Source organism: Podarcis gaigeae (genome assembly GCF_964106915.1).
Source record: "Podarcis gaigeae genome assembly, chromosome: 8".
Lineage (NCBI taxonomy): Eukaryota > Metazoa > Chordata > Lepidosauria > Squamata > Lacertidae > Podarcis > Podarcis gaigeae.
In genome coordinates, this window is record NC_139684.1 from 24,304,516 (window position 1) to 24,332,076 (window position 27,561).

The 27,561-nt window shown below is 46.1% G+C and overlaps 1 protein-coding gene across 14 annotated transcripts in view; it reads left to right on the forward strand.

The window, feature by feature from the left end:
• Nucleotides 1-27,561, forward strand: part of VPS13D (vacuolar protein sorting 13 homolog D) — a 119,058-nt gene that overhangs the window by 62,756 nt on the left and 28,741 nt on the right. For 13 of the 14 annotated variants that reach the window (XM_083752351.1, XM_083752348.1, XM_083752352.1 and 10 more), the window contains 19 exons: nt 119-366; nt 738-929; nt 1,528-1,654; nt 1,857-1,999; nt 2,947-3,077; nt 3,429-3,604; nt 4,214-4,337; nt 4,435-4,670; nt 6,298-6,406; nt 6,517-6,680; nt 7,693-7,801; nt 11,304-11,483; nt 12,909-13,016; nt 14,079-14,228; nt 14,830-14,979; nt 16,336-16,432; nt 17,136-17,284; nt 19,653-19,787; nt 20,718-20,885. In XM_083752351.1, the coding sequence (XP_083608477.1) occupies nt 119-366; nt 738-929; nt 1,528-1,654; nt 1,857-1,999; nt 2,947-3,077; nt 3,429-3,604; nt 4,214-4,337; nt 4,435-4,670; nt 6,298-6,406; nt 6,517-6,680; nt 7,693-7,801; nt 11,304-11,483; nt 12,909-13,016; nt 14,079-14,228; nt 14,830-14,979; nt 16,336-16,432; nt 17,136-17,284; nt 19,653-19,787; nt 20,718-20,885 (2,896 nt within the window). Of the gene's footprint in view, nt 1-118; nt 367-737; nt 930-1,527; nt 1,655-1,856; nt 2,000-2,946; nt 3,078-3,428; nt 3,605-4,213; nt 4,338-4,434; nt 4,671-6,297; nt 6,407-6,516; nt 6,681-7,692; nt 7,802-11,303; nt 11,484-12,908; nt 13,017-14,078; nt 14,229-14,829; nt 14,980-16,335; nt 16,433-17,135; nt 17,285-19,652; nt 19,788-20,717; nt 20,886-27,561 lie in introns of those variants that run through there. The other variant, XM_083752349.1, reaches the window with a different exon arrangement.

Below are 27,561 nucleotides of genomic sequence, written 5' to 3' on the forward strand. Positions count from 1 at the left end.
AAAATGGTACCACCTCAGAGATGCCCCACAGCACTCCGGAGAGTGGGGAAAACATATAAAAGCATTTCTTCAAAAGGCAACGTCCGTGACTCATACGTATCTTGCCTTTCCCTTATAGGTTTTGTGTCGCCATAAAGAAAGAGAATTACCCAGATTACATGCCCTCCAACATCTTTTCTGACAGTGCTAAGCAGATTTTCAGGCAGCCCGGACACACCATTTATCTCCTTCCGACTGTGGTGCTCTGTAACCTGCTGCCTTGTGAACTGGAGTTTTACGTGAAAGGGATGCCCATTAACGGGACCCTGAAACCTGGGAAAGAGGCGGTACTGCATACAGCCGACACTTCACAGAACATTGAGCTTGGTAAGGCACCCTGGGATTATTTGTGGCTTAAGCTATAGGACCTCAAGACCAAAGCACAAGTTTGCTATGGCTGCCAAAGGTCCCTTTATCCCTCGTTTTCCCAAGAGAGTTCCTTGGAAGTAACTAATTGTTTTTTTTTAAAAAACAACTTTTAAAAATTGTACTTTGGATGCACTGTCTGGATGTACCAGGATTCAGGTCACACCATGGCTATCACATTTGCTCATACAGTGCTGTTGTTGGAAGGGAGGACACCATTTACAAAAAAATAAAAAATGGGTTTCTTACTTTGGTCTCCAATCTCCCCCAAATGGAGAAAGGTGCCCCATAAGAACGGTCAAGAGCACACATTTCTTTCTTTTCAATTTCAGGGGTCTCCCTTGAAAACTTTCCACAGTGCAAAGAGCTTTTAATACCCCCCGGAACACAGAACTACATTGTGCGGATGCGAATGTACGACGTTAACAAGCGGCAGATGAATCTCACCATAAGGATCGTGTGTCGCGCTGAAGGGTCCTTGAAGATATTTATTTCAGCACCGTATTGGCTCCTCAACAAAACAGGTAAATCTGGCCTAACCTCTTACAGATGTAAGAATTCCTCACCTGAAAATGAGAGGTCTGCTTAGGTCAGGTTAGGCTTACTGAATTTCATAATTGCTTCTCACTACAAAGATTCCTAAAGCAATTGACAACCAGAATAAGAATACAGTAATCAAAATACACGAATCACGTTAAAAACATAATCTGAATACAAACACCCAGTCATTGATGCTCTGCCCAGTGAGAAAGATGGAACTCTCCACCCCTCATCTGCTTGCCCCCACCAACCTGGTATGCATTCCAAGCTTGCAATTCATTGAGTATTTCTGACCACAGGATCACACCCAGTAGCTCCTCCCTCCCTCTTTGGTCTATTACTTTTGAACTGGTTATACCCCTCAATTCCTACATTCCAGTCATGAGTCTCATCCCACCAGGTTTCAATAATGCCTACCAGGTCGTATTTCCCGTGTCGAGATAAGGACATTTGTTTTAAAGCAATGTTTAAATGATACACACAGAAAAAGTGAGTCCATCTAATTCTGTGATGATGCAACTAACAGAGCATTCAAGTTCAGATTCAGATGCTAACGGCCATCTGGTTGGTTTCTTTTTAAAGGGTTGCCGCTGATCTTCAGACAAGATAATGCCAAGATCGATGCAGCAGGCCAGTTTGAAGAACATGAGCTGGCCAGAAGCCTGAGCCCTCTCCTCTTCTGTTATGCTGACAAAGAACAGCCAAACCTGTAAGCTTTGGTGACAGGACATTACGAGAGAACCGTGCAGTGGCAAAATGTCGTAGTCGAATTGGAAAACTGATTCTGTGACAACTGAAATATGACCATTTAATTGGGTCCAGACTGCACTGTAGGTTCTCAAGGCTCGTCTAAATCAGCAGAATCGTATGGATTGCTGAACTAGTATATCTCATTGTCTTCCTTGCTGCAGTTGCACAATGAGAATTGGAAGAGGAATCCACCCTGAAGGTATGCCCGGTTGGTGCCAAGGCTTCTCGCTGGATGGAGGCAGTGGGGTCAGAGCCCTTAAAGTGATCCAACAAGGAAACCGGCCAGGCCTTATTTATAACATTGGTAAGAACTTATATGGCTAATAATTGAGGCCATCATATTAAATAATTTACTTGTTTGTTGATTCTAAAGCAGTTTGCGTTCTAAAGTGGCTTACAGTAGTCACAAAATTCAAGAGACCGTGGTTTGGTTTGGATTCAGTGATACATTCTGGATTATTGTTAACCTGCATGAATTTCAGGCAAAGAGATCAGAAGCCTTCCCATTAACTGTGATTTATTATTGGCCTGAGCCTGAAATTCTGATTAATGGTGGGTAGGGTTTACAGAGACAAGCCAGAATCATAAAGCATGATTTGACGTTACCTTATTTCCCTATGCAAGGAGTAGGGAATCTTTGGCCTGCCAGATGCTGCTGAACTACAACTCCCATCAGCCCCAGAAAGCAAAGCCAGGGTAGGTGGCAGTTCTGCAGCATCTGGAGGGCCAAAGGTTCCCCATAACTGCCCCTAAGCCATAAGAAAGGAGGGAGAAGCAGCAGCAGCAGCAGAAGAAGCTGCCTCTTCATTGCGCTTGGATCCAGTTCCACAACCCTCTGAATTGCTGCCTGTCATGCAGCTGTGAAGGGTTTTGGTGAATGGAAAGTTGAATAGTCATCTGTATCTGTTGCCAAATTCCAAACTCTCTACAAGGTGGGGAAGTGGAGGGAGGTATAAGGTCTAGGACCAACCTAGCCACTTCAGTATGGATTACAGGTAGACGGGTAAAAATAATACCTTTGGGCAGATGTCTTGTCCAGAAGCATTGCAAATGGATTGTCCTGTAAACTGCATCATATAAGTACTTAAACTAAATAATAACTAAATGGCATCAGTCTTTGCGATCGGACTGTGTTATGCCACTGGGCTGAGGAGCAGTTGCTGGGGAAATCAATAAAATGCCTAAATTTCTTTTTAAGGCTGTGGAGCCCCAGATGCTGCATGTTCTAACTGTGGCTGTATTTATTACCAGGTATTGATGTCAAGAAGGGCAGAGGTCGCTACATTGACACCTGTATGGTAACGTTTGCCCCTCGCTACCTGCTAGATAATAAATCCATGCACAAGCTTGCCTTTGCACAGCGGGCGTTTGCCAGGGGACAGGTAAGAAAGCTTCCATCTGTCTGAGCGGTTTTAGTGTTACTGCATAAGAGTTTTACAGCCTTGTATAATAAGCCCTCAATAAGTTAACTAGCCCTCTAGGGGCTGGCAGTGGAAGGCCTCTGTACTGGGCGCAGAACAGGGACAGAGCACCATGTGGTGTTGATGTAATAATGCCAATCCAAAGGAAATCTGTCCTTCAGGTAGACCGGTTGTTCTTCGTGCTAACTAACATTTAGGTGTGCCCTGTGTTTTCTTTATGTGGGTTAAGGAAAACCATCAATTGATTGCTCACCTTGGGGCCATGCAAAATGGTTATTGGTAAATGCTGTTGGCTGATGCATGTTGTTTCAGGGCACATCGAACCCAGATGGCTACATCTCCACCCTCCCTGGCTCCAGTGTCGTGTTCCACTGGCCACGCAACGATTACGACCAGCTGCTTTGCGTCCGGCTCATGGATGTCCCAAACTGCATTTGGTCTGGAGGCTTTGAAGTCAACAAAAACAATTCCTTCCATATCAATATGAGGTAGTTTCGGTCGTGTGGATGCTGCTGCTTTAATACATCTAAAACACACGTGCAGGCATACTCCTTAGTAGTTGTTGTGCAAGACAGAATTTGAAATGGGCTTACCATCGTGATTCTAGAGAGCAGGGAATTCCTATCTATTATAGCCACCTCCTCCAAAATGAGCTCCAGAAAGCCAGGCAAAAGAGAACCACAGAAATACTGGCCATCGGCTCATAGCTGTGTGTGTGATTTCTCCCTCCTCATCGGATCTACTCTACTTTGCTTGCTTGACCTTAAGAGTTTCCCTCTCCATGACCTCTGTCTTCCAGACCATCCCTGGGCTCTGACAACCCTGGAGCAAAAGTAGACAAATCTAGGTTTCTTCATTGATAGTGCATTGCTTCTAAGTTAATTCTAAGTTCACATTACACCTGGAATTTATGCGAGCCCATTATCTTTGGATGTGCCAATATTTGGGACAGGTATTCCGGCATGTGAAAGCATTGTTGATTTCTAGCTCTCACCTTCATGAGGATTTGAAACTGTGAGCCATTACTTAAACCTATTGGTTTTGCAAGGTGCTTTCCTGGTTTGTGACACTAACCAGACTGGTTCTGTTTTCTGCAGGGACACCCTTGGGAAATGCTACTTTCTACGAGTAGAGATCACTCTGAAGGGAGCTACATACCGTGTTTCGTTCAGCGACACCATCCAGTTACCACCCCCGTTCCGCATAGACAACTTTTCCAAGGTGACGGACCATTTCGTAGCATAACGGCCTGTAACAAAAACGTTTCTGGGACTTGGTGCTAATGGTTCACGCCTTTGTGACATCCCTGTTGCTCTAGGTCCCGATCGTCTTTGCTCAGCACGGTGTTGCAGAACCACGGCTCAGCACAGAAGTCAAGCCAACAACCTCTTTAGATTATGCCTGGGACGAGCCCACCCTTCTGCCTTACATAACCCTGACCGTCAAAGGAGCCGGCTCCTCTGAAATCAGCTGCAGCATGGATGACTTCCAAGACAGCAAGCAGCTCTATTATGAGAACTTCATTTATATTGCTGCAACGTACACTTTCTCAGGGTAACCTCTCTTCTTAAACATCATTTATTTGCAGCGTTTATCTCTCCTCCCCCCCCCCCCCTTTAACCAAATGGCTGTCGGAGCAGCTTAAAAAAAATAAAATCAGTTCTAAGACTGCAGCCTAAGAATGCTTTTCCCATTCATAGGCCAGAGGCAGAACAAGGCACTTTGTTAAAATGAGCACGCTTTACAAAAGAACTATTGATAGCTTTATTGTGGGAGGAGCTTATAACAGGACTCATAACTAGGTAACATATTTAGAATGTAGTAAGTCTCCCCAAGCCCAGTCTCCTTACCTGGAAGTGGCTGCTACAGTGGAAGCCCCCTCCCCACCCCCACCCCAGACTGCAGAAGCAGCACAGGCAGTGTTGAAGATCTTCCTTAGGGTGCCTGGAATAACACCACAGCAGCATTCAAGGCATGGGGGAAGTAGGAAGGACACTGTGGTGGTGGGAAAGAGGCTGTTTTTGGCTCAGTTTCCATTCTGAGCCACCTATGGGGTCATAATGCTCACCTTGGGCTGAAAGTGAGCGATTTGATTCACCGATTACCATTCTGTGAATCTAGGAAACATTGCCATTTGAAGCAGAAATCCATTTAAAACGGAGACTGTGGAACTGCACTTGCTCCTGTTCGTCCCCTGATCGTGAATCTTCCTCATATTTTTCTTCCCCCACTGTTGATGTTTCAGAATGCAACATCCTTGGGGCAGGGGCCTGCCTGTCTTTGCTTGTTACTATCCCTTACAGCGTATCGTAATGTGGTGCGCCCAAACTTCTTAGTTATACATTTACACATTACTAACCAGAAGCAAAGGAAAGGCATTTCTAGCCCTGTACTGCTCAGAAACATTTTGGAGCATCTCCACCCCCAACCTTCTGCCCGGACACTGAGATCCAGCGCCGAGGGCCTTCTGGCACAATAAAGTTACAGGGAACCAGGCAGAGGGCCTTCTCGGTAGTGGCACCCTCCCTTCAGATGTCAAAGGAATAAACAACTATCTGACATTTATAAGACATCTGATGGCAGCCCTGTTTAGGGAAATTTTTAATGACTGTGTTTTAATGTATTTTTTAATCCTTGTTGGAAGCCACCCAGAGTGGCTGGGGAAACCCAGCCAGATGGGCGGGGTACAAATAAATTAATAACAACAACAACAACAAGAAGAAGAAGAAGAACAATGATATTCAGTGGTAGCTCATCCCTACTGGAACGGGTAGGGGAGAAGCCCAGACAGCAGGTGGTGCCAGTGGCAATGACTGGCAGCTAGTTCTAGTTTCGTCCCATCTGCCTCTTCCCTGCTGAATTCCACATGGGCAACACGGAGACTAAGGAGGAAGAAAATGACAGGTAGTGCCAACCCCCTGGGCTTAAAATGTAAGCAGGCAGGCTGGCAGGCAGGCTCGCTTACACTGGTGGGGCACACTTCCATCTGCACTAATGGGCAGCCTCTGCAGCTACTACCGGGAGCATTTTTAAAAATTGCCTGTGCTTTTGCTTTCTTGTAAAAGTTACCTTTCTGCTCACCACTTGTAAGAAGTCTGATAACATTAAAACATCTGTGCTCCTTCTGAGTGTTGGAACCCTTCTCTGCATGAGCACCTAATCGATTTCCTTGCAATTCTAGCCTGCAGGAAGAAACCGGGAGGCCCGTGGCTTCGAATAAGGACGTGGATTGTGCTGAACTTGTCCTGGATGTTTCTCTGAAGACGCAGAGAGTCATATTAAAGAAAAAGGTATGAAGCTCAACGGTCTGTGGAGAGAAACTGCCTCGTTCTGAACACAAAAGTGGGCGCCTTGAGCTGCTTGTGATCCCATCTCTTCCTCGCTGCTGTTTTCTTCTCAGGAGCCGGGGAAGCGCTCCCAGTTGTGGAGGATGACGGGCACTGGGATGCTTTGCCACGAGGGCTCTGCGGTTCCTCACCATCCAAACAAGCCGTCCCCTCCCCGTTCCACAGAATCCTCTCTGATCCTGGACATCGCAGGCCTGGCTGCCGTCACAGACAACAGGTCTGCAAACACCCCAATCGGCTTCCTAATGCGGAGCTCACTCGTGTTAACAAAAGGAGTTTGGGATCAGAGTTTATTGCCAAAGTTCAGGTGTATCCTGCAACATGTCATTGATGGTGCATTGGTGCGCTAGTGATGGATTATTACCAAACTGTACACACATAATTCTGCCTTATCAGTTGTTCTGTGTTGCTTCCCAAAATGTAATTGCATTATTGCTGTCAGGAGGGGCACTCTTGCAGGGTGAAAAATAAATTGGGCAGAGGAAGAAAATGCACTAGTTATGAATCTGGCACTTGTTCGGCCTTTAAATCAGACCTAAGGCCACACACGGAGGGACGCGGGTGGCGCTGTGGGTTAAACCACAGAGCCTAGGACTTGCCGATCAGAAGGTTGGCGGTTTGCATCCCCGCAACAGGGTGAGCTCCCCTTCATCGGTCCCTGCTCCTGCCAACCTAGCAGTTTGAAAGCATGCTGCTCTGGTTCACCAGAAGCGGCTTAGTCATGGTGGCCACATGACCCGGAAGCTGTACGCCGGCTCCCTCGGCCAATAAAGCGAGATGATTGCCGCAACCCCAGAATTGGTCACGACTGAACCTAATGGTCAGGGGTCCCTTTACCTTTAAGGCCACACACACTTTCACTTTCCTCTTTTGTTCCCTCCTTGAGTGTTTTGTGGTTTTTTTGTTTGTTTGTTTGTTTTATGGATTTTTTGCCTGGCTGGAATGTGCCCTTGAAATTTGGTGCTTGTCTAGATGAAGGATAGAGAGAGGTAGGTAAACAGTAGTTTTAAAGCTGATGTCCGTCGCTACCTCTTGTGGGAGCGAATTTCTTTGAGTAGTTGTCGGCCTTACTTGCAAAAATCAGTGCATCATCAGAGGGCAACAGCCTTTCTGTAAATTAGCATTGTGGGTGGGTGGAAATAAAATAAATTAAAATGCACAGATCATTGGAAAAAAAAAACCTGGGGGAAAACAAATGGTGCACAGATGAACTTGTTTTGCTTTTTCAGGTATGAACCGCTGATGCTGAGAAAGCCGGACCGGCGGCGTAGCACGACACAGACCTGGAGTTTTCGGGATGGGAAGCTCGTCTGTGGCATGCACGGGCTTGTCGTTCAGGTTGGCATTGGGTGTTTTTCCCCCCTGGATTTCTCTCGAGGTGAACAAGGACCAGCCCTTTGTAAAACCTCTTAACGGGGCTGGGGAACTCTGGGCTTGGGGACCAGAAGCAGCCCTCCAGGCGTCTCTGTCTGGTCCTTAGGACTTTGCCTGGGTTATATCCATACTTGCTTTACACCTTCCTTGACCATTTGTGCCTGGCTGGGAAAGGTCCTATGAAAATGTTTCTTGCTTGCCCGGGCGGAGGATGGAGACGGGGTGTGTGTAGAAAGTTCTCTACTGCACAGCAGTAAGGTGTTACATTCCTTGTTCTGCCCACTTTTGCCTCTGGCCTTGGCACGTGGCCCCCAGAAAGTTTCCCTAAAGGGAATGTGGCCCTAGGTCTGAAAAAGCCCGTGATTTGTTAAAAACAACAACAATTAACCAGGAATCCCAGGAATCTGTTCAGTAAGCCACAAGCCACCCACTGCCTTCAGGGCGTTATTTCATTCAACTTCTGCATTTCATTGGAACATTTCTGCCAGGGCAAAGGTACGGGTTGATCCATAGGCCTGATTTTAATTTGCAGTGCATGAGTAGCTCAAAGACAATGGCTTTTTAACTGCCGCCAGCTTTCTGTGGTAGCTCAGGACCAGCCATATAATGTGGAGAGCTGGGTGAGAGCTGTGTTCTGGAACTCGCAGGGTGGCCCTGAACCTAGTCACTCTCCAGTTGAGCTTAACTTAACACACACGGTCATTCTGCGCTATAGCTGGCATGGGGAACCTTTCTTGTTTTGAGAGACACATTTCCTTGGGGTTCTTGGTCAGGGATCAAAGTTAAGAGATCATCAGGGAAGAGTAAGATCTTCCCCTTCCCAACCAATCTCCCTCTCGTTCTTTGCCACCTACTCCTCTTCCTCTCTTTCTGCAGCCCCATCTTCTTCTCTCCCTCCATACCCAGCTGGGTGCAGGGGGAGTAACGGGTTTCTCCGGCAAGAGGTCTGAACAAATGTCTTGCCTAGAGCTTTCATGGAAACCTAGGGAGTCACCTTACGTTGGCTTAGGCTATTTCTCTTCCACAACACTGCTCTTCGACGGGTGGGTCCAGACTGATGGCTGAGTCGCAGCCTGATCCAAGCTTGGATCAGTGGGCACGACCGCCTGACAAATACTATGGTAAAAAAATATATCAAGAAAAGGATTGTAGAATTGGAAGGGACCCCAAGTGTCACCTTGTCCAATCCCCTGCAATGCAGGACTCTTAAGTTAAAGCATCCATGACCGATGGCCAAAATCGGCAGCTGAAGCAAAGAGTGTGACACACTGTTCTCAGCCACCTCAGTCAGTCGTAGTAACGTGCCTGTCCTCACCAGCAAGATGCCCCACCCCACCGCAGAGATGCTTTGATTAAAAGGTGGGTTGCATGCCTGAAATCGTCGGAAGCCTGCACTGACTGGCAGCAGCTTGCCAGTGTTTCAGGTGGGCGTCCTCCCCAGCTGGCAGGGGTGGAACTTGGGACCTTCTGGACCTTCTTCCGTGGAGCTACAGCCCGTCCTCCCCAGCACCCCACCCTTCCTTTCAACTCTGTCCATTGCAGCTTTCCCCCTACTTCCTCCCTTCTCTTCTTCTGGTTTCTTCTCGCCCAATAAAAACAGGCTAAGGGGTGCAGCTTACCCTCCTCCCCAGATTCTATTAGCAGAGAGGTCCGGCAGATAGCAGGGAGCAGGTCTTTTCTCTAGTGGACCTCCAGCCACAGAACAACTCTGTTTCCAGGGAAGCTCACCTGACACTAGCATTGTTATCTTTTCAGCACCAAGCAGAAACATTCTTTTATTTCCCCATCAACTAGGACAGCAATAGAGACCTGGATTTTCTTCTCTCTGTCAGGTGTTCATTCTTGGTTTGGATTGGGGAGGGTTGGGCCTTTTATGCTTTCAGCTCACGTTGAGGGGGTTTTGGGGGGTTTCTTTTATAAGCACTGCTATATTTGCATTGTATCATTGGGGTCATTATATTGATTACATTGCATTTAAAAAAAAAAGTTTTTTGCAAATTGCTTCGGGGATCCCTGCTGGTTGTAAGAAGTGACTGATAAATTCAACAAACCAGCATAAAAATTGAGATATAAAGCACAGGACAGCTCTGCCTGCCCTGGCCTCTTGTCAGCCCAGAAGGAAAAGTAAAGAAATCCACAGAGCATCCCTGTTCTGCCAAAACTTGATCATTGCCACCATGCTTGCATTTCAGGAATTATTTATGGCCTGTGTGGTTTGTTAGTTTTGTTCACGTTTGTCTAGCTTTTGTTTCCAAAAACCTTTTCACTTAAATTCTGTGATCATCACTGATTGCCACAATAGGAAACTTAACCGAAAAGAAAGCCCTGAGCTAAAAACTTAAAATTGGTAGGATTACGGTGAATTGGTTTTCCACAAGAAAAGGATTTTCAAAGGGAGAATGCAAACTATGTCATTAAGAATCAAACCTGATTTACCAAAAGAGAAAGAGAAAAGAGTGTGGGGGGGTGTATTTTAGTAACTCAGAGATCTTTGATCAAAGACTGCCTACTCTGAGCTATCCATCTGGAATTAATTTGTAAGCTATATTATAACAGATGCACTGTTCAGAATTCTTTATTAAAGGGATTTGTGATCCCTCTATTTGCCCTGTCTGCCTCCCTTTCCTCCCTAATTCCATGTAGCTATTTGTAGTGCTTTGCAAAGAAGTGGAAGGCCGTGGCTCAGTGGTCAAGCATCAGCCTTTCATTCATAAGGTCCCAGGTTTGATCCCCGGCATCTCCAGGTAGGGCTGGGAATATCCCTTGTCTGAAATCCTAGAGAGCCGTCTAGTGAGCTAGAGGGACCAATGTCCTGGTATAAAGTGACTTCCTAGGTTCCTGGAAAAACCCAGTAAAGATAACTTGGTACAGGCATATTGTGCTAGTACCTGGGCCCATTGTGTTTCCTTTCCCAATTGTCCTGCTGAATTATTACCTGGCCTTTTAAGGCTGTAATCCTGCGTGCATTCACTCCCAGGTAAGTCCCATACACTTAAGTGGGACTGCCATCCAACTAAACTTGCACAGGTTTGGACCTTAAGTCAGTTTGCTAGGAGCCCCTAACCAAAGCAAACGACAAAAAAAAAAAAAAAAAAAGAATATATGGAAAAGTTCTCAAGTCAGCTAAAATATATCGGCTCGAAGATTTGAAAATGCAGGTGCTCTGAATAGAAAGTGCTACAGTAGTACCTCTGGTTACGAACTTAATTCATTCTGGAGGTCCGTTCTTAATCTGAAACCGTTCTTAACCTAAGGTACCAGTTTAGCTAATGGGCCTCCTACTGCCGCCGCCGCACGATTTCAGTTCTCATCCTGAGGTAAAGTTCTTAACCTGAGGTACTACTTCCGGTTTAGCGGAGTCTGTAACCCGGAATGTTTGTAAGCCAAGGTGTTTGTAACCCGAGGTACCACTGTATTTAGTTTTAATCTCTTTCCGCTTTCTCTGTTGTTTCCTGTTTCCTTCTAGGCAAAAGGAGGCATTGCAGGGCTACATGACGGAGCAGAAGTCGTTCTTGGACCCGATACGTCCCTGGAGATGTTAGGTCCAGTTCCACCGGAACAGCAGTTTGTCAATCAGAAGATGAGGCCTGGCTCGGGAGTTTTGGTAGTCAGGGTCATTCCAGATGGCCCAACCAGAGTCCTGCAGGTGATGGAAATTCTCCATCTGATCCATGGAGATTTATTTCTGTAACTAAGTTATGCTTGGAGTAGACCCATTGACATCTGTTGAGCCGAGTCCTTCGCGTTCATTCATTTCACTAGGCCTATTTTTAAGTTGGCCTGATATTGAATACAACTCAGTATTTCTAAACCGATCTTCATCCAGACATGATACGCAGTGAACATAGACAGTCATACAGAATGCTAATAGAAAACCACAGTGTCTTTCATAACTTTTAGGCAGCAAAACATTATAAAAACTAAAAGCAGGCTGAAGCAGCATTAGCCTTTAAAAATCCCAGATTTTTTTAATGTCTTAAAGCGTCATTGAAAAGATTGTAATGTCTGTACCAGTCATACCTCCAGAAAATGCTGAAACACCACTGCACCAAAGGTCCACTGTTTATATATGCATTCATATATATTGAGCATTGCTAAACAAGGCACTGGGGGAATGGCCTCAGCCAAAGTTCTTCAGACATAGGCACGGTGACTTAACATTTGCAAATTAAGCTAATGCATCTTTCAGTACCCGTGCTATATCTTTCAGTATAGCAGTGTTTATATTGTGCTTTTCCATATCCAAAAAGGGGACCCTAAAGCTGGCTGACGATTATCAACAAAACAATTACCACACCTCCCCCCCCCCAAAAAAAAAACACCCACTAGCCAGGAAATAAATAGCAGTGGTGCTAATAAATTAGAAACCGATAACAAAAGCTATCAAAGAATGCCCCTGCTTCTGAAAAGCATCTTGCAATTGCTTTGTTTTAAAATGACAATTTAAAACGGGTGCAGAAGCCTTTGGGCACGATGCTTAAGTTCTCCCTGGGCCATTTTTACAGGTGGGCAGGGCTGCCTACCTGTCGGCCACCTGACAACCCAGTTATATCAGGCGAAATTGTTTCTACCCCCCCCCCCCCTCCTCAAATGTGCTTTGGAATCAAACTACAAAGGCACCAGCATTTGCAGACTCTGCTTGTTGGCGGTGCCTGCAACCCCAGCTTCACAGGCCAAAAGGGGAGACCTGTTCTGCTGAGGCATGTGGGTCACAGGTTCCTTGCTGCTGCCTTAAAGGCACAGAGAGGGAGAAACAGGCAGACCACTTGGCACTGAGATTTCCATAGCTTGGGCACCACCTTCAAGAAGACCTTGTGTTGTGTCCCCACCAGATGATGGGGACACGGATATAGGACTCCTTTGAAGATGCAAAAGTTCATACAGAACCAACTAGGAACAAAGTGTTGCATTAGATATTTTGTTGCTGCCACTTTCTTTTCAGTTCATCAATTTCTTACTGAAACTTTCTATTTCAGGTTTCAGGTTTTGTTTCTGGGTGTTGTTTTGAGGCCTGTGGATTTAATTGGCCTTGTAGAGGGGAAAAAAATCCTAATAGTGTATTCTGTATTAGATAACAGACTTCAACCAACGCAGAAATGATCGTTTCTCATACGAAGGGGATGAGCTGGAACACGATCTGCGGAAGCTGAAGAACCCTGACACAGAGCAAGAATTGGAAGTGAGTCAGGAAAGCTGCTATCTGGGGTTGGGAGGTTGTTGCTGTTGCTGCTGTTTTTTCAACAGACAAAGCTGTGTAACAAGGACCACTCACTCACTCTTCTCGTTTTCAAATCTGAATTAGGCATTGGCCACTGCACTTCGTTGTGCTTCAGAGCGAGAGCAAAATGGGTGCTTTGTGCCAAGGAGGTTCATGCAGAAACGTAACGGCTCCTTAGATCAGCCGTGGGGGACCTTATTTAGCCCGAGGGCCACATTTCCTCATGGCAGCCTTCTGGGGGGGGGGGGCACAGGCAATAGCAGGCACTGCAATGGATTTGACTCTTGGCTTTGTTTGAAAGGCTGTGGCAACCATGCAAAAGTTCCAACTTGTATCTCTCTGTGGCATTTACCCAGGCAAAAACACTCAAGGACGGCAAAAGGCAGGGATGGTGAGGGGTGAGGCCTGGGGAGAGTGTGTGGGACAGTCCTGAGGGCCAGTTAGGTAAAGGGTAAAGGGACCACTGACCATTAGGTCCAGTCGTGACCGACTCTGGGGTTGTGGCGCTCATCTCGCTTTATTGGCCGAGGGAGCCGGCGTACAGCTTCTGGGTTATGTGGCCAGCATGATTAAGCCGCTTCTGGCGAACCAGAGCAGCGCACGAAAACGCCATTTACCTTCCCGCTGGAGCGGTACCTATTTATCTACTTGCACTTTGACATGCTTTCAAACTGCTAGTTTGGCAGGAGCAGGGACCGAGCAACGCGAGCTCACCTCGTCGCGGGGATTCGAACCACCGACCTTCTGATCAGCAAGTCCTAGGCTCAGTGGTTTAACCCACAGCACCACCCTAAGCCAAATGTGGCACAGCGGCCACATTTTGTCCCCAGCCCTGATGTTCCCCACACCCGATTTAGGTTGTTCTAATTACAAGTCCTCAGTCTTTACGTCCAGGGGATGTGAACCCTGTTTCTGAATGCAAAAGGCCCCAACTGAAGCCCCCAGGTTGAAAAATAGAAACGTTGGTGGTTTAATCCTTGCGTGAATGCTTTTCAACCCATTTCGTTTCTGCTCCGTTTGTAGGTCCAGTTGAAATTGGAAGGCGGAATAGGTTTATCTTTAGTTAACAAGGCCCCAGAAGAGCTGGTGTTTGCGAGCTTCACCGGCATTAATGTCCATTTCACACAGCTGTCAACGGGTCAAGTGCTCGAACTGAGTATACAGGATATACAGGTAACTGGATGGGTCCACTCTCAGAGAAGAACAAAAGGAAAGAAGACTTTGGAATGAAATTCATCCCGGAAATATATAAGCTAGATGTGAATATGACACGCAAGGAAAAATAAACAGGAGGGAGGAGGTTACAGCTGATTGCCAGGGGTGGCTCTGGTTGTCTTCCTCTTGATAAGGAGCAGTCGCTGTTCCCTTGGGAAGCTCGCCCTCGAATCAGATCAATGATCAGGATGTTCTGGTTCGCCAAGCAGTCCCAAATATGGAATTGTGTCTGTGCAAACAGCAGGTGGCACTTGTGCACCCAAACAGACGAAACACTCTCTAGCAATGCTAGAAAATGACATGCTATAACCTTTTAAAGTTGGCCAATGGGAAATAACTGGTGTTAACTAGCTGGAGTCATTTTGGCTGTTGACTGATATAACGGTGAAGACCTTGGTGTGCCTACTAAGGCAACACAGGTGTAAATTGTGGTCTTCTTTGGGACCTGTAAAAGTGTTCCCATTTCAATATCAGGGTACCGTTTTTCACCGGAAGCTGTTTTTCATTTTGCAACTTCAAGGTATCTTGATGCTTCTCCCCCATCTCTCTCCTTGTTTAGGTGGACAACCAGCTCCTTCGTACCACTCAGCCTTTCATGCTCTTCCTGACCCCCAAAACTAGTGAAAATGAAGCAACCGAGACAGGTCCTGCCCTACAATTGAATGCCATGAAATTTCCCAGTAAGAGCCCTTTAACTGATATATACAAGGTAATCCAACAACCGGATATTGTTTGGGCTATTGAACAGCAGAACTAGGAAGAAAGGGGATCTGTGTACCTATCTAGGCATTGCTCCCTCTAGTAGACAGAATTGGAGACAAAGCAAAACAGATGTACAAAAAAATTTTTGAACATGCGCTGTCAGTCTAGGACCAGGGAGACCAGAGTTCAAATCCCTACACAGCCACGAATCTCACTGGGGGACCTTAAGTTTTTTTGTTGTATTTGTTCTATGCTGAATCCCCTAAAAGGTAAAGGTACCCCTGCCCGTACAGGCCAGTCGTGTCCGACTCTAGGGTTGTGCGCTCATCTCACTTAAGAGGCCGGGAGCCAGCGCTGTCCGAAGACACTTCCAGGTCACGTGGCCAGCGTGACGAAGCTGCTCTGGCGAGCCAGCACCAGTGCAGCACATGGAAACGCCGTTTACCTTCCCGCTATAAAGCAGTACCTATGTATCTACTTGCACGTAGGAGTGCTTTCGAACTGCTAGGTAGGTGGGCAGGAGCTGGGACCGAAAGACGGGAGCTCACCCTGCCGCGGGGATTCGAACTGCTGACCATACGATTGGCAAGTCCTAGGCACTGAGGTTTTACCCACAGCGCCACCTGCGTCATATGCTGAATCCCCTACAGAAGGGATATCTCAGCTTTGGGGGTGGGTGGGGTGTCCAGAGCCATATTTGGAAATCTAAGGATATTTTGTGGGTACCACCAAATATCGATTTCACAGAAGACCTGCTGATCTTCAGAAGCCTTCCCCGCACTCCCCACAAGGAACCTAGGCAAAATGACCAAAGAGACACACATACAGAACAAATAAAATGCAGACCAAAGAAAGCAGATAGCACGTGTGTGCACACATCTCAAAAGAGGGAACTTCCTCAAAGCTGGGAGATAAAAGTAAAACAGATTTGTGGGCACTATGTTGGAGACCACATCCCTAAGGTTCAAGTTGACCCTGTAGTGCTTCCAACATTTCATTTTATCTTTTTCTTGTACCTATTTGAAGATACGAAAAGTTGACTTCATGCAATGCGAACCCGTTTAATGTTTTGGTAAACATCTGTATTACGTGTTAACATTTTGTCAGCCTCCTGGCATATGTACCTGGTTCAAATCCTCAGGCTTCCTTCTGGGTGTGTATTAATTCTGAATCCGTGTGTTACTGAGTGGAAGCCCTGTAAGGCTGAAATTCAGAATGCAGAGTTTAAAATACGGTTGTGTCATGGGTCTTTTTGTGAGCGCATTTATTTAGATTGCAAACTCCTTGTGTGATCTGTGTTTGCTTTCATAAAGAGTTGTGTGCATAGCACGATAGAAAAGAACACACCTCCCTCTCGTTCCAGCATCTGATGATCACAGCTGGCAAGTTCACAGTCCAAATTGAGGAGAAGCTGCTCCTGAAACTTCTGAGTTTCTTCGGCTGTGATCAGTCAGAATCAGGTACGTTGCCAGGTCCACAGTCACACCTGCGGAGTCTGTAAATAAAGGAAATTAAAAGTGCTTGGAATTTTCCCTACATTGGGATGGAAAGCCTGAGATGAAAACATTTTGGCAGAATACATCTCATCCACCCGCAATAATGTTTCTATGTTGGTTTCAGCCTGCTTTTGCTTTAAAAAAAAAATAAAAATAAAATGCCATGCTGGGGCCTTAATTTATATTTTCTAGACAGTAGTAGAAGTATTTCATACAAAACATATTGCAAATGTTGGAATATTTTGCAGTGCAGTCCTGGAAAGGGGCATTAAATATAAATAAAATGCACATTTTAATATATTTTATTTAAAGATGATCTGATTTGGAGCAGGAGATTATTAATGGGGAGTACCAAAAATCACAGCAGTAAGCTGGGTTAGGATTCATAAGGTTGCTTCCAACTAAGTCCTAGTCAGAGTAGGCCCCTTGAAATGAATAGACGTCAGATAGTCACTTCCATTCATTTATTTGGGTCTGCTCTGAGTAGGCCTAACCCTGGGTGCAACTCACAGTTGTTTTTGCAGAAACTGTTGGTTGCAGAAACTGTTAACTTGTAAGCTCCCTGGATTTATACTGTAATTACTTTAGTTGTCCTCATTCATCACAATGGTATTAGATGCCCCAGGTACTGTAGTAATAATGCCTGTGTTGTGTTGTTGAAACACAGAAGTTGAAAGTTACGATGAAAACCTTCATGAAAAGCCGGTTGATCAAGGTGGAGCACGGAAGCGATATTACTTTGAAAACCTCAAGATCAGTGTGCCGCAGATAAAGCTGAGTGTCTTCACTTCCAGCAAGCTCCCCTTGGATCTCAAGGTAAGGCTTCATGGGCCCATCCTTCCAGAGTGTTCTGCTGCATTGCATAATAAATTCTTGCAGGGTGATAGATAAGCAGTGGTCTGTAGGAGATCTGCAGTCTTCCTGAGAATCTCCTTGTATTTAGAAAGCCAGATTTCTAGTACCGAAGGCTGTGAAATAATATCTGCTGAAAGTGCAGAATCCAGGGAGAATTGGGTAGTAAAATGCACGCCTCTTCCCCCCTCCCCCCCTTAACAACTGAGGATTGTCTTGCCAATTGTCTGGCTTGACAAATATTCGGTTGACAGCAATGGGCAGCCTCTAGGATATTCACGTTCTGAATGTGTGTGACAATGTTAAGACTTGAACCTGAAGTATATCCTGAAAAGGAAGCCTGTGGAGGATCATTGGCAGAGACTTTGCTTTTTTTATTGGTCATTTGAAATCAAACTGAGTACAGCTTAAAATGAATGGGAGAACCTACAGTATGTCCAAATACTGATGTGGGACTCCACATCCAGGCCCAGCCATCTCCAACAACAACTGGAGGACCGCAGGCTCTTCGTGCCCCACACCCACTCGTCATCTCTGGCTTAAAGGAGGGGGCATTCATGGGAAAATGCTCTAATAGGAACTGTATAACTTCTGTGAAATTATATACAGTGGTACCTCGGGTTACAGACGCTTCAGGTTACAGATGCTTCAGGTTACAGACTCCGCAAATGAAAAGCAATGCAGGATGAGGCCCAAAGACCCATCTAGCCCAGCTTATTGTTCTCACAGTGGCCAACCAGATGCCCATGGGAAGCCAGCACAAGGGGCCTGGGTGCAATAGCAGCCCTCGCAACCTGCAATTCTTAGCAAACGGTGTTCTGAGGCACATTCCCTCTTGACACTGGAGAGAGAGGGGGACCCTTCTGGGTTAAGCCCCCAAAGAAACTCTGCACATCCTGCCATGGAACTGTTGCACATTATCCAAGCGAAACACTTTCTGGACCTACCAGCCTGGCCATTACCTTGTGGGAGCAGAGTGGGCCACTGCATGCTCTCTTGCAGCTTTGCTTTGTGTTGTGTGGGGAGAGCTTCACTGGGGTGTGAGCTGCCCTTCTCTTGCTTTCCTTCCTGCGCTTCTTTGTTGAAGAACTCCTGATAAGGTTCCAGGGAACCTGGATTTCCTGGGAACACAGTTTGAAAAAGACTGTCAACAGACCTATTTTTAGCCTCCAGTTAACAAGGAGCCTCTACTTAATTAACAACAACAACAAAAAGCCACACATATTGTGGCATTCATTCTGAGCTCAAGTCTGGGGCAGGCCATGCAAACAAAAACACAGGGAGCATTAAACTGAACGGTGCTGGGGACTCTTTGGAAAGCAATGGCAGGGTTATTCTGTTTGCTTTCCTTACAGTCCAGAGAAGCCCACAGCTTTAGCGGCTGCTGCTTTCTGTCCCTCTCAGGAAACAGGACGGAAGTGGACTTAGGAACGGGGAAGAGGCTTGTTGCCTCTCAAGGAAGCTGCCTTTCGTTGTGCAGACCAAAAGCAGGACAAAAAGCTCAGGGAAGGAAAATGGAATGAGATTTTCAAGGTGTCCTTTCAGATGTTTGTTTTTTGTTTTTTGTTTTTTTTTAACAAGTGGAGCAGAAGAGAAAAGGCAGCCTCCACCTGGGCTTCGAATGCTAAAGCTCTGTCCATTCTTGTATTCTCTCTCTCGTTTTTCATAAGCTCAACCCCAAGGTGGTTGGGAGGTAAGAAAAGAAGATGAGGAGAAGCATGTGCCAAGTCATGCACATTTAACACAAAACACCTCTTGCATTAATTCATAAGCCAAGCTGCCAGATTTAGCTGAGAAGTGCCAGGATGCAGAATTTAAAGGATTGGTAGCCTTGAGGTCATATCTCACTGGAGATGTTCTGTTGGCCCTACTACCTATAGCAGATGGTAAGAGAGGGTATGGCAAATTGAATTGTCAGAACATCTGATTTACCACCGCAGAGTTGTCCAAGGTTTGGCCATAGGAGATATAGTATGGGTTTCTTCTATAACCAACAACAGCATATTAGACAAACCTCCAATGGCTCATGCATCATGGAGAGGGCAGTTGCCTCCCCCCTGACGGTTTCTCCTTTTGCCTGGTCTAGACATGTTTCAGACTGTCCCTTTTGTTGTTGGTGATGGTGATGATGACTTTTGATTTGATTTCATTTTGATGTAAATTCTGACCCATCTTGATTTCTTAATGTTGAAGATGGAGAAGATGTAAGCAATATTGTACTTCACTCAGTCACAGTTACGTTTTTCTCCTTTTGAATTGTTCATCCTGTTGATTTTTGTTGCTGTTGCTTTAAAGTGTTAAGATGCTAATCTAGTTACTCTGTTTGCTTTAGGCATTGAAAAGCACCCTGGGCTTCCCTCTGGTTAGGTTTGAAGATGCTGTGATCAACCTGGACCCCTTCACCAGAGTCCATCCCTACGAGACGAAAGAGTTCATCATTAACGACATCCTAAAGCACTTCCAAGAAGTGAGTTAATTTTGCACTAGAGGGCGCAGGGCCACACGGAGCCAGGCCTTCCTGCTAGGTAGTCCCTGCTGCATTGCAACCTCCCCACTCAGGTTCACCAAAACCCCAGTCTGAGCAGACTTGAGGGCTGCTAGCATTTGATGACAGCGATAGTACAGATGTTCTGAAAGGTTTATAGCAAGGGTGGGCAGCCTTTTGGGTGTTAAGTGACCATGTTCTCTTTTGGGGACAATCTGTGTGTGCTCCCCTATTCGAACACCAACCGCTCGTGTGGTTGATCCAATATAGAGTAGATTGCACGGGCATCTTATTAAACCACCTTCTGTGCTTGCCAGTGGTGGCCACAGCCAGAATAAAAAATGGGTGGGGCCACACCTTTCTTTGTTCCTCTTGGTCCCTGCCCAGCAGACTGCAGGGAAGAGAGTGTATTACTCCTACCAGAGGTGTGAGCTAGTATTTTGCCAACAGCCTCGTGAAATGAGTTCAAGGGCCACAAGTTGCCCACCTCTGTTTTGTAATCAGAGTGGGGGAAATGGGTGTGGTAACCCCTCCCTCTTGTTCTTTCTGTCCCTCTCTGTCTCCCCCTTTCCTTTGCTGGTTGTTCTCCCTTACTGTCTGTAGCCCAAGTTACAAAGCAACTTACTGACTCACATATTATCCCCCCTTGAGGGTTTTGATAGGGTAAGACATGAACACTGGGCTGTCTCCAGCTCCTTCACTCTGACTGCTGTTTTAGCACCCATGATGAGATCAAAAGGCTCCATTTTGGTCTTTTCCAGCTCTGTGATTCAGATACAGAAGAGAGGAAGGGAAAGGATATTATCCCCCCCCTTTATGGTCACCCCTCCTTATGCAAAAGAGCCCCCTTTACTGAACATGATGACTTGCCGTGAGCTCTGTTTCCAGTGACATTTCTGATGCCCTTTCCAGGAGCTGCTCAGCCAAGCGGCAAGGATCCTGAGCTCCGTGGACTTCCTTGGTAACCCGATGGGTCTCCTGAACGATGTTTCGGAAGGCGTTACCGGGCTGATAAAATACGGAAACGTCGGCGGCCTTATACGAAACGTTGCCCACGGTGTGTCAAACTCTGCTGCAAAGGTATGGATACGAAGGATAAGGAGGCCCGTTTGTTCCTCCTGCAGCTCTAGCAACTGCTGATGCCTCAGAGCAGAGGTCGGCAAACTAAGGTACGCGGGCCAGATCAGGCCCAATTGCCTTCAGGATCCGGCCCGCAGACTGTCCGTGGATCAGTGTGGGGATTCTGTTCATTTGGGCTGTGCCATTTTTTTCCTGCGCCATACCATTTCCTCCCCCTCCCACACACACACCGTAGTGGCATCTCCTCCCTCCCTCCTCCTGCCCTGCCTAGAGGAGGAAGGGGGCTGGGCTGAGCTGGCTGAGCGCCATTTTAAGCAGCCCCTCTCGGGAGCCAGCCCTTTCGCACCGCTCATCTTCCCTCCTCCTCCTCCACCCTGGTGCTCCTGTGGGCCAGAGACAAGCTTGCTCTGCCTACCCACGAGAAGCAGTGACGGTGGTGGTGGCAGCAGCCCCAGGGAAGATAAGCGCAGTGGGTGGGGGTGGGGAGGAAGATTACTTGCCCCCCTCACCTCTTCTTCCAGCCCCCCCCCCCCGGTGCCGCTTTTCCGGCCCACCACAAGGTCTGAGGGACAGTGGACCGGCCCGCAGCTAAAAACAACTTGCCGGCGCCTGCCTCAGAGCAACGTTCCCCTACCTGTTTCTCTCAAACAACACTGCTTGAAAGCACAATTATTTGTGTTACCAGGTGTGATTGTCCTAAAACATGGGTTGGCAAGATGGCTGACTTGAACCAGTGGGAAAACAGTGCATTTTAACATAGATAAAATCATCAGCCGATATCATGACAGATCATAGAGCATGTCTTTGTTTTCCCAGTTCTGTTCCATACTGATGGACTGTTGCCATTTAAACCCTTCCTATATAATAAGAGCTTTCATCCTTTGGAACTCCCTGCCTATTGACGCCACTCAATATTACTTCAAACACATACGGAAAAGTTTTTATTTCAGCAAGCCCTGCCCAGAGATATGGGAATGTATCCAATTCTACTCAAGAGTAGACCTATTAAAATTAATGGGCCTGCCCTGATTATGACCAACTTGGAATGCAATCCATTGCACTATATTTAACATTAGTCCTACTTAGACCCGTTGAAATGAATTTATGTAACTAATTTAGATCCGTTAATTTCAGTGCGTTTACTCTGAGCAGACACTAGCATTGGATAGAATTCATAGTTGAGTTGCATATATTGGTTTTTAATTGATTTAATTTGTGATTATTTTATTTGTATTTGCTTTTTTGTGGTTTTTGAGAGCTATGGCTGTGTTTTATTTGCAGTTTGTCTCCTCCACAGTTTTATCTTTGCCTCCCTTCCCGTTCCTCATGCTGTCAAATGAGTTCTGCCCTGGGCAGAAGGATTGTCAGATCCCAAAACAGGCAGAACGATGTGCACACAATATATCTATTTTAGACATTTATATACAACCCTACATCATTTGATTCTAGGGCAGTTTGCATTGAAACAACAACATGTAAAAACAACAATGAAAACATTACAGGACAAAGTTCAAATACAATCAGCCGGTTGATTTCATGGCTCGGTGATGCATGCTCTATTTTTCAGGTCCTCATTTAGACATTGTGTTCTCCTGTTTTTACAGCCTCAGCACAATTGAGGCAACGTTTTCAGCATGGGCTTTTCCCTCCTGCTGAGATTTATGCATTTTTCTTCCCTAAGCAGCGAAGCCCCTTCAGAATCCATCTCGTGCATGCCTGTTTTGGATTATTCATTCCAACCTACACTGAGTGCTGTGTGCTTTTGCATCTTGCAAAGGAATCTTTGAAAACTCGGCTCGGGTGTTGAGAAGAAATAATCCAGTCTCGCCACAAGGGAACCTAGCCAGACCAGTAAAAATCGTGGCCATTGGTTCTGCTCTTGTGCGCTGTCTGCAGGCAGAGTATGATTAATTAGGGTGTCTGCTCTCGCTGCAAACCCTTCCACCTGACACAGAGGAGCCAGACATTTTCACATCCTTCAATTCATTACATCAGTTCTAAGTCGTTGGTGGTTGAGGCAGCCAAAACCCGTCTAGGGAAATTTGTACGTGTCTTATGGCCCCTCGGTTACCTGGTTCTTTTTCCTCCCCCTTCTTTTTTTAAATAGCAGTTCAGAAGATGCAAATAATGGCAGACCTTCCATATCCACGTACTTCTTAACGAGGCTGAACTTTAACGACCCCTTTAAAAGAAATAAAAAGTGCCTGCAAGAATTGCACACACACACACACACACACACACACAAAATGCCTTATTTATGAGCTGTGTCTGGTTTTGCCATTGTATAGATTTTCTGTTTAATCACTGTTGATTATTCCAGTAATGGGTTTTCCATGTATCTCAGAGCATGTACTGGGTGAATGACTTCTTTCAAGTGGAGAGGTTCTGTGTATTTAAGTTGGCACAGAAACTCAGGTTAATGGAAGTTCACTTCAGACCATTCTCTGCGGCATGATCCCTTGGAGACTGACTGTTTTTGTGTGTTAAGAAGGGCTTTGATCCTAAATATAGAGACCGGAGGGAATTTCCATTCCATCTGCCATGGCGGCTAAAAAAGAAAAAGAAAGAAACCCAACAGCCCTGTTTGAACTATTTGCATCAAATATCCTTTCCCCCCCTTTCATTTGGGTTTTTCCTTTTTTTCTTTTTTCTCCCTTAGGGTTGCAAATACCAAAAGCTAAAATTATTTCTCCCTTCAATGACTTCTTGGTTAGAGACGACAGTTGGTGGTGCAATTTATAAGCAACAAGATGAATTCCTTTTAGTGATTCAATTCTGTCCTCCAGCTCGAAGCCTCGGTTTTATTGCAGTGTCTGCCAGCGTAAGGAGAGGGGTTGTTTCCCCCCCTGAAAGGTTGTCTTTCTGCGTCAGAAATATTACAGTCTGGTGGCTGGCTCTGCGTTGGAAATGGCTTCCAGTACTAGAGGCGCAGCGGATTATTTGCTGGCGGCTAAAGAGTCCCGTGCTTGCAGTCCATTCTGGAAATTACAGAAACGCTGCCATGACTGGTGTGTGTGGGAACAGGGTGCCCAAAGAATCCCTGCAGAAGATGGACTTTAAAACCAAGTACAAGCACAATTTTGGGCAAGGTGATGGCAGCAAGCTTAGGGAGACTGGGGTGGGGGGTGAGTCTGCAGCAGGGAAAGTATGCTCAAAGATAAAGAGAGAACAGGCAAGGGCAGAAAATGTACTTATGGAGCTGCGCATGAGCACAAAGCTTCAATTCACTAGGAATTGAGCTCAAAAAAACTTCTCAAAAGGGATGGGAAGAGGTTTGAACGGTTGGGGATGCCACAACCTACATGTTCAGAGTGGTTCTCGAACGCCTTGGTACTCGTACGTTTTGGCTCCCAAACGTCACAAACCCGGAAGTGAGTGTTCTGGTTTGCGAATGTTTTTTGGAAGCCGAACGTCCGACAGAGCTTCCGCAGCTTTCAATCAAGTGCAGAAAGCTCTGCAGCTAATCAGAAGCCACACCTTGGTTTTCGGAAGTCGAACAGACTTATGGAACGAATTGTGTTCGAGAACCAAAATACAACTGTATATTAATCAAAAACAAAAAACGAGAGCACCAGACGTACATCTATCTAGGTAAAGCAACAACTTTATAAGTTGAAGTTACTGGGAATGAAGGGAAACACAAAATACGGAGTGCAGTGTCTGCATTTTCATGATAATCTCAGATATAGAAAATGACTTTTATGAAGGCACTGGTAGGTGCTGTTTGGGGCTTGGGTGCCCTTGATACAGGTGGGGTGGGGCGGATGATAGGATGCAGTTCTTAAGCAACTTATTAAGGCAGATCTTGATGCCCTCTGTGACTGGTCTTCTTTCCCTTTCCACGAGATGACCCACTATGTAGTGAAAGCTCCTTTCTGCTTTGGTGTGTCAGCCCAACACCTCTCAAGAGATAATGCTTGGCTTTTTGAAACGATACCTTTCCCAGCTTGCTGCAGGAATGATCCTTTGGTGTGACTTCTGAGACAGTCCTTTTGCTGCAGCCATTTTCATGGGGAGTGAAAATCAGTCTCTTACTTGTTTATTTTTATTGTCGTTTATTGCATGTATAGACTGCCTTTCTGCCAAGGCACATGATGTGGTTTGTCCTAGTGTCCAGCTGGCAAGTTACTGGCATGTTAATTCTTTTTAGCTGAAACTTCCAAGACAGATTTCTCACTAAACTAGTGAGGGTTGTGTGTATTGGATGTTTAAGCTTTGTCTTATCTCTCTTATCTCAGCATCTCCTGTGAATCCAGTATGGCAGATTACAGCAAAATACAGTGGTACCTCTGGTTAAGAACTTAATTCATTCTGGAGGTCCGTTCTTAACCTGAAACTGTTCTTAACCTGAGGTACCACTTTAGCTAATGGGGCCTCTTGCCGCCGCCGCCCAATTTCTGTTCTCATCCTGAAGCAAAGTTCTTAACCCGAGGTACTATTTCTGGGTTAGCAGAGTCTGTAACCTGTAACCTGAAGCGTCTGTATACACTGTATATACACCATATCTCCACTGAAGGGTTTTGTTCTGGACTGGACTGGAGAAATCGGCTTGCCACTCTTATTAAAGCAAATTGTTCTGGAGCATAAAGAAGTCTCTTTGGTACCTATCGGACAGTGTAATACTTCGAGAAACTAAAGTGAGTGGAGGAGCAGTCAAAGTTTACTTGCTGCACTAGGGCAATTAAAGGTTCTGAAGGCTATAAATATAAGCAACAGAGAAACCTCGCAACGAGAGCTCAGCTTTCATGTTAAAATTTGATGTTTTCTTTGGGAGTTTCAATTTCTGCTGAACCAGCTGCAGCTGTTGTTCCCCCCACCCCCACCCCCGGGTACCATCCTCTTGGTTGAGTTAGAAAGGAGTTAAAGACCAACATAAAGGCAAGGCAGGAAGAAAACATTTTCATCTGAAGTATGACAAAGTGATTAAAAGCTGGCAGAGCTGATGTTGTGACGTGCCCTCCCTCCAACATTGGGAGTGGTGACACCCGCTGTTTTGCAAAATATTCACTGTGGAAATTCCAGGGGATTTTGGCAAGGTTTTTTGTTTTGTTTTGTTTTGTTTAATTGGGCTCAGCCAGGCTATATAGTCAGTTTTTACATGTCTTAATCGAGGTGTTGGGACTGGGGAGACCCAGTTTGCTATCCCCACATAGCCATGAAGCTTAGTGGGTGAAATTGGGCAGGTCATATTCTGCAGGGGGGTTGTGAGGATAATATTGGTGGTGGCACATATTATTCTGCCATCTTACAGAACCACCAACTTTACTACAGGATAAGCTGTTGTAGACCAGCAGCAACTTCATCAGATCCGTTAAGTCCACTGTAGCCCATAAAAGTTTATCCCATAATCAAGCTGTTAATCTTTAGGACAGCAGTAAGGGATGATGGGAGTCAGGACTTGTAGTCCATTGGCTTAAGGTACCATACGTAGGTCTCTTTGCTATCAATCTGCCTGGTACTTTCTGAAGGACAGGAGGACACTGTAGTACCTGATGCTTTGGACTACAACTTGCATCATCGCTGGTCGCTGATTCATACCGGCTGATGGGATGTAATCCGAAGCATTTGGAGGGCAGCAGGTTGGCAAAGGCTGGTGTGAACTGCAGTAGAAGGCAGGAGACTGGATGGTTGGCACAGAAAAGGTGTCAAGAGAGCTAGAGATGGCATGATTGTGGTCTTCTGGGGGTGGGGAGAGATTTCCCAGACTTAAGAGACAGTAAAGGAGAAAGAGTGGAGTCTTAAGGAGCAGGAGGGATGATGGAGCGGGCAGTGTTTTGCTTCATTGTGTGTCAAAGCAAGGAGCAACAGAGATGCAAGGCAAGGTTCAGGTGCAAGGCTTAGACGGTGGGGAACACCAAGCTTGAAGTTGGTTTAGCAAGGGGCAAGCTGAAACTGAGCCCTTCTGTGCTAGTAGCAGCAGCAGCAGGTGCAGCTCAGTTTTTTGCACAACAATGTGGTGTGGGGAGCCTCCGATCTTCCTGGGTCCTCTCCGGGGAAGTCTTCTGAGTCAGTGAATGGCAATGGTCTTGCCCTGCACATTCGCCCAAGAGCGCTTCTGGGGCTGGCCCTACGTGCTTCCCCCCCTCGCCCATTCTGCTCCTCACTCTCACCCCCTGCAGATGAGCATTCCGACTCCAGGGTTATGACAGGCAGTGCTAAAATAGCAAGAGGCAATTGACAGGGATATGTCACGGTATGTGAGGACAGAGAGATGGCAAGAGAGGCTGGGCAAGGTCTTGGAGAGCATTTAAGGTAAGAACAAAGAGTTTGTGCTACACCAAGGAATGAACAGGAAGTTGCTGTTGTGTCGATTTCTTTCTTTAAAGCAGCAACAGCTTGATCCCTGTACTAGCCTTTCAGTTTGAAGGTTGCTGTGTAACCCTTGTTTTGGTTTTAGCACCATCAGTGTGTCCAACAAGCAAAAGAATCCTTTTATTTGTGACTTCTGTCAGGGCTGAACAGAAGGTGCAGTTCTTGTTTTGAGCTGAATTCAGCCTTGCTTACTGAAGGCAATTATGTATGAGTGTTGAGCTGCGAGGTGGTACACGTTACATAATACACATTGTGCATTTTGGGGGAACCATCCTCGCCCCCGTTTCCCCTCCTCCTGTGTAAATTTGCATGAATGATGACTTTGAACCCTGGCAAGGGAACGGCTTGATCTGGACGCACTGTC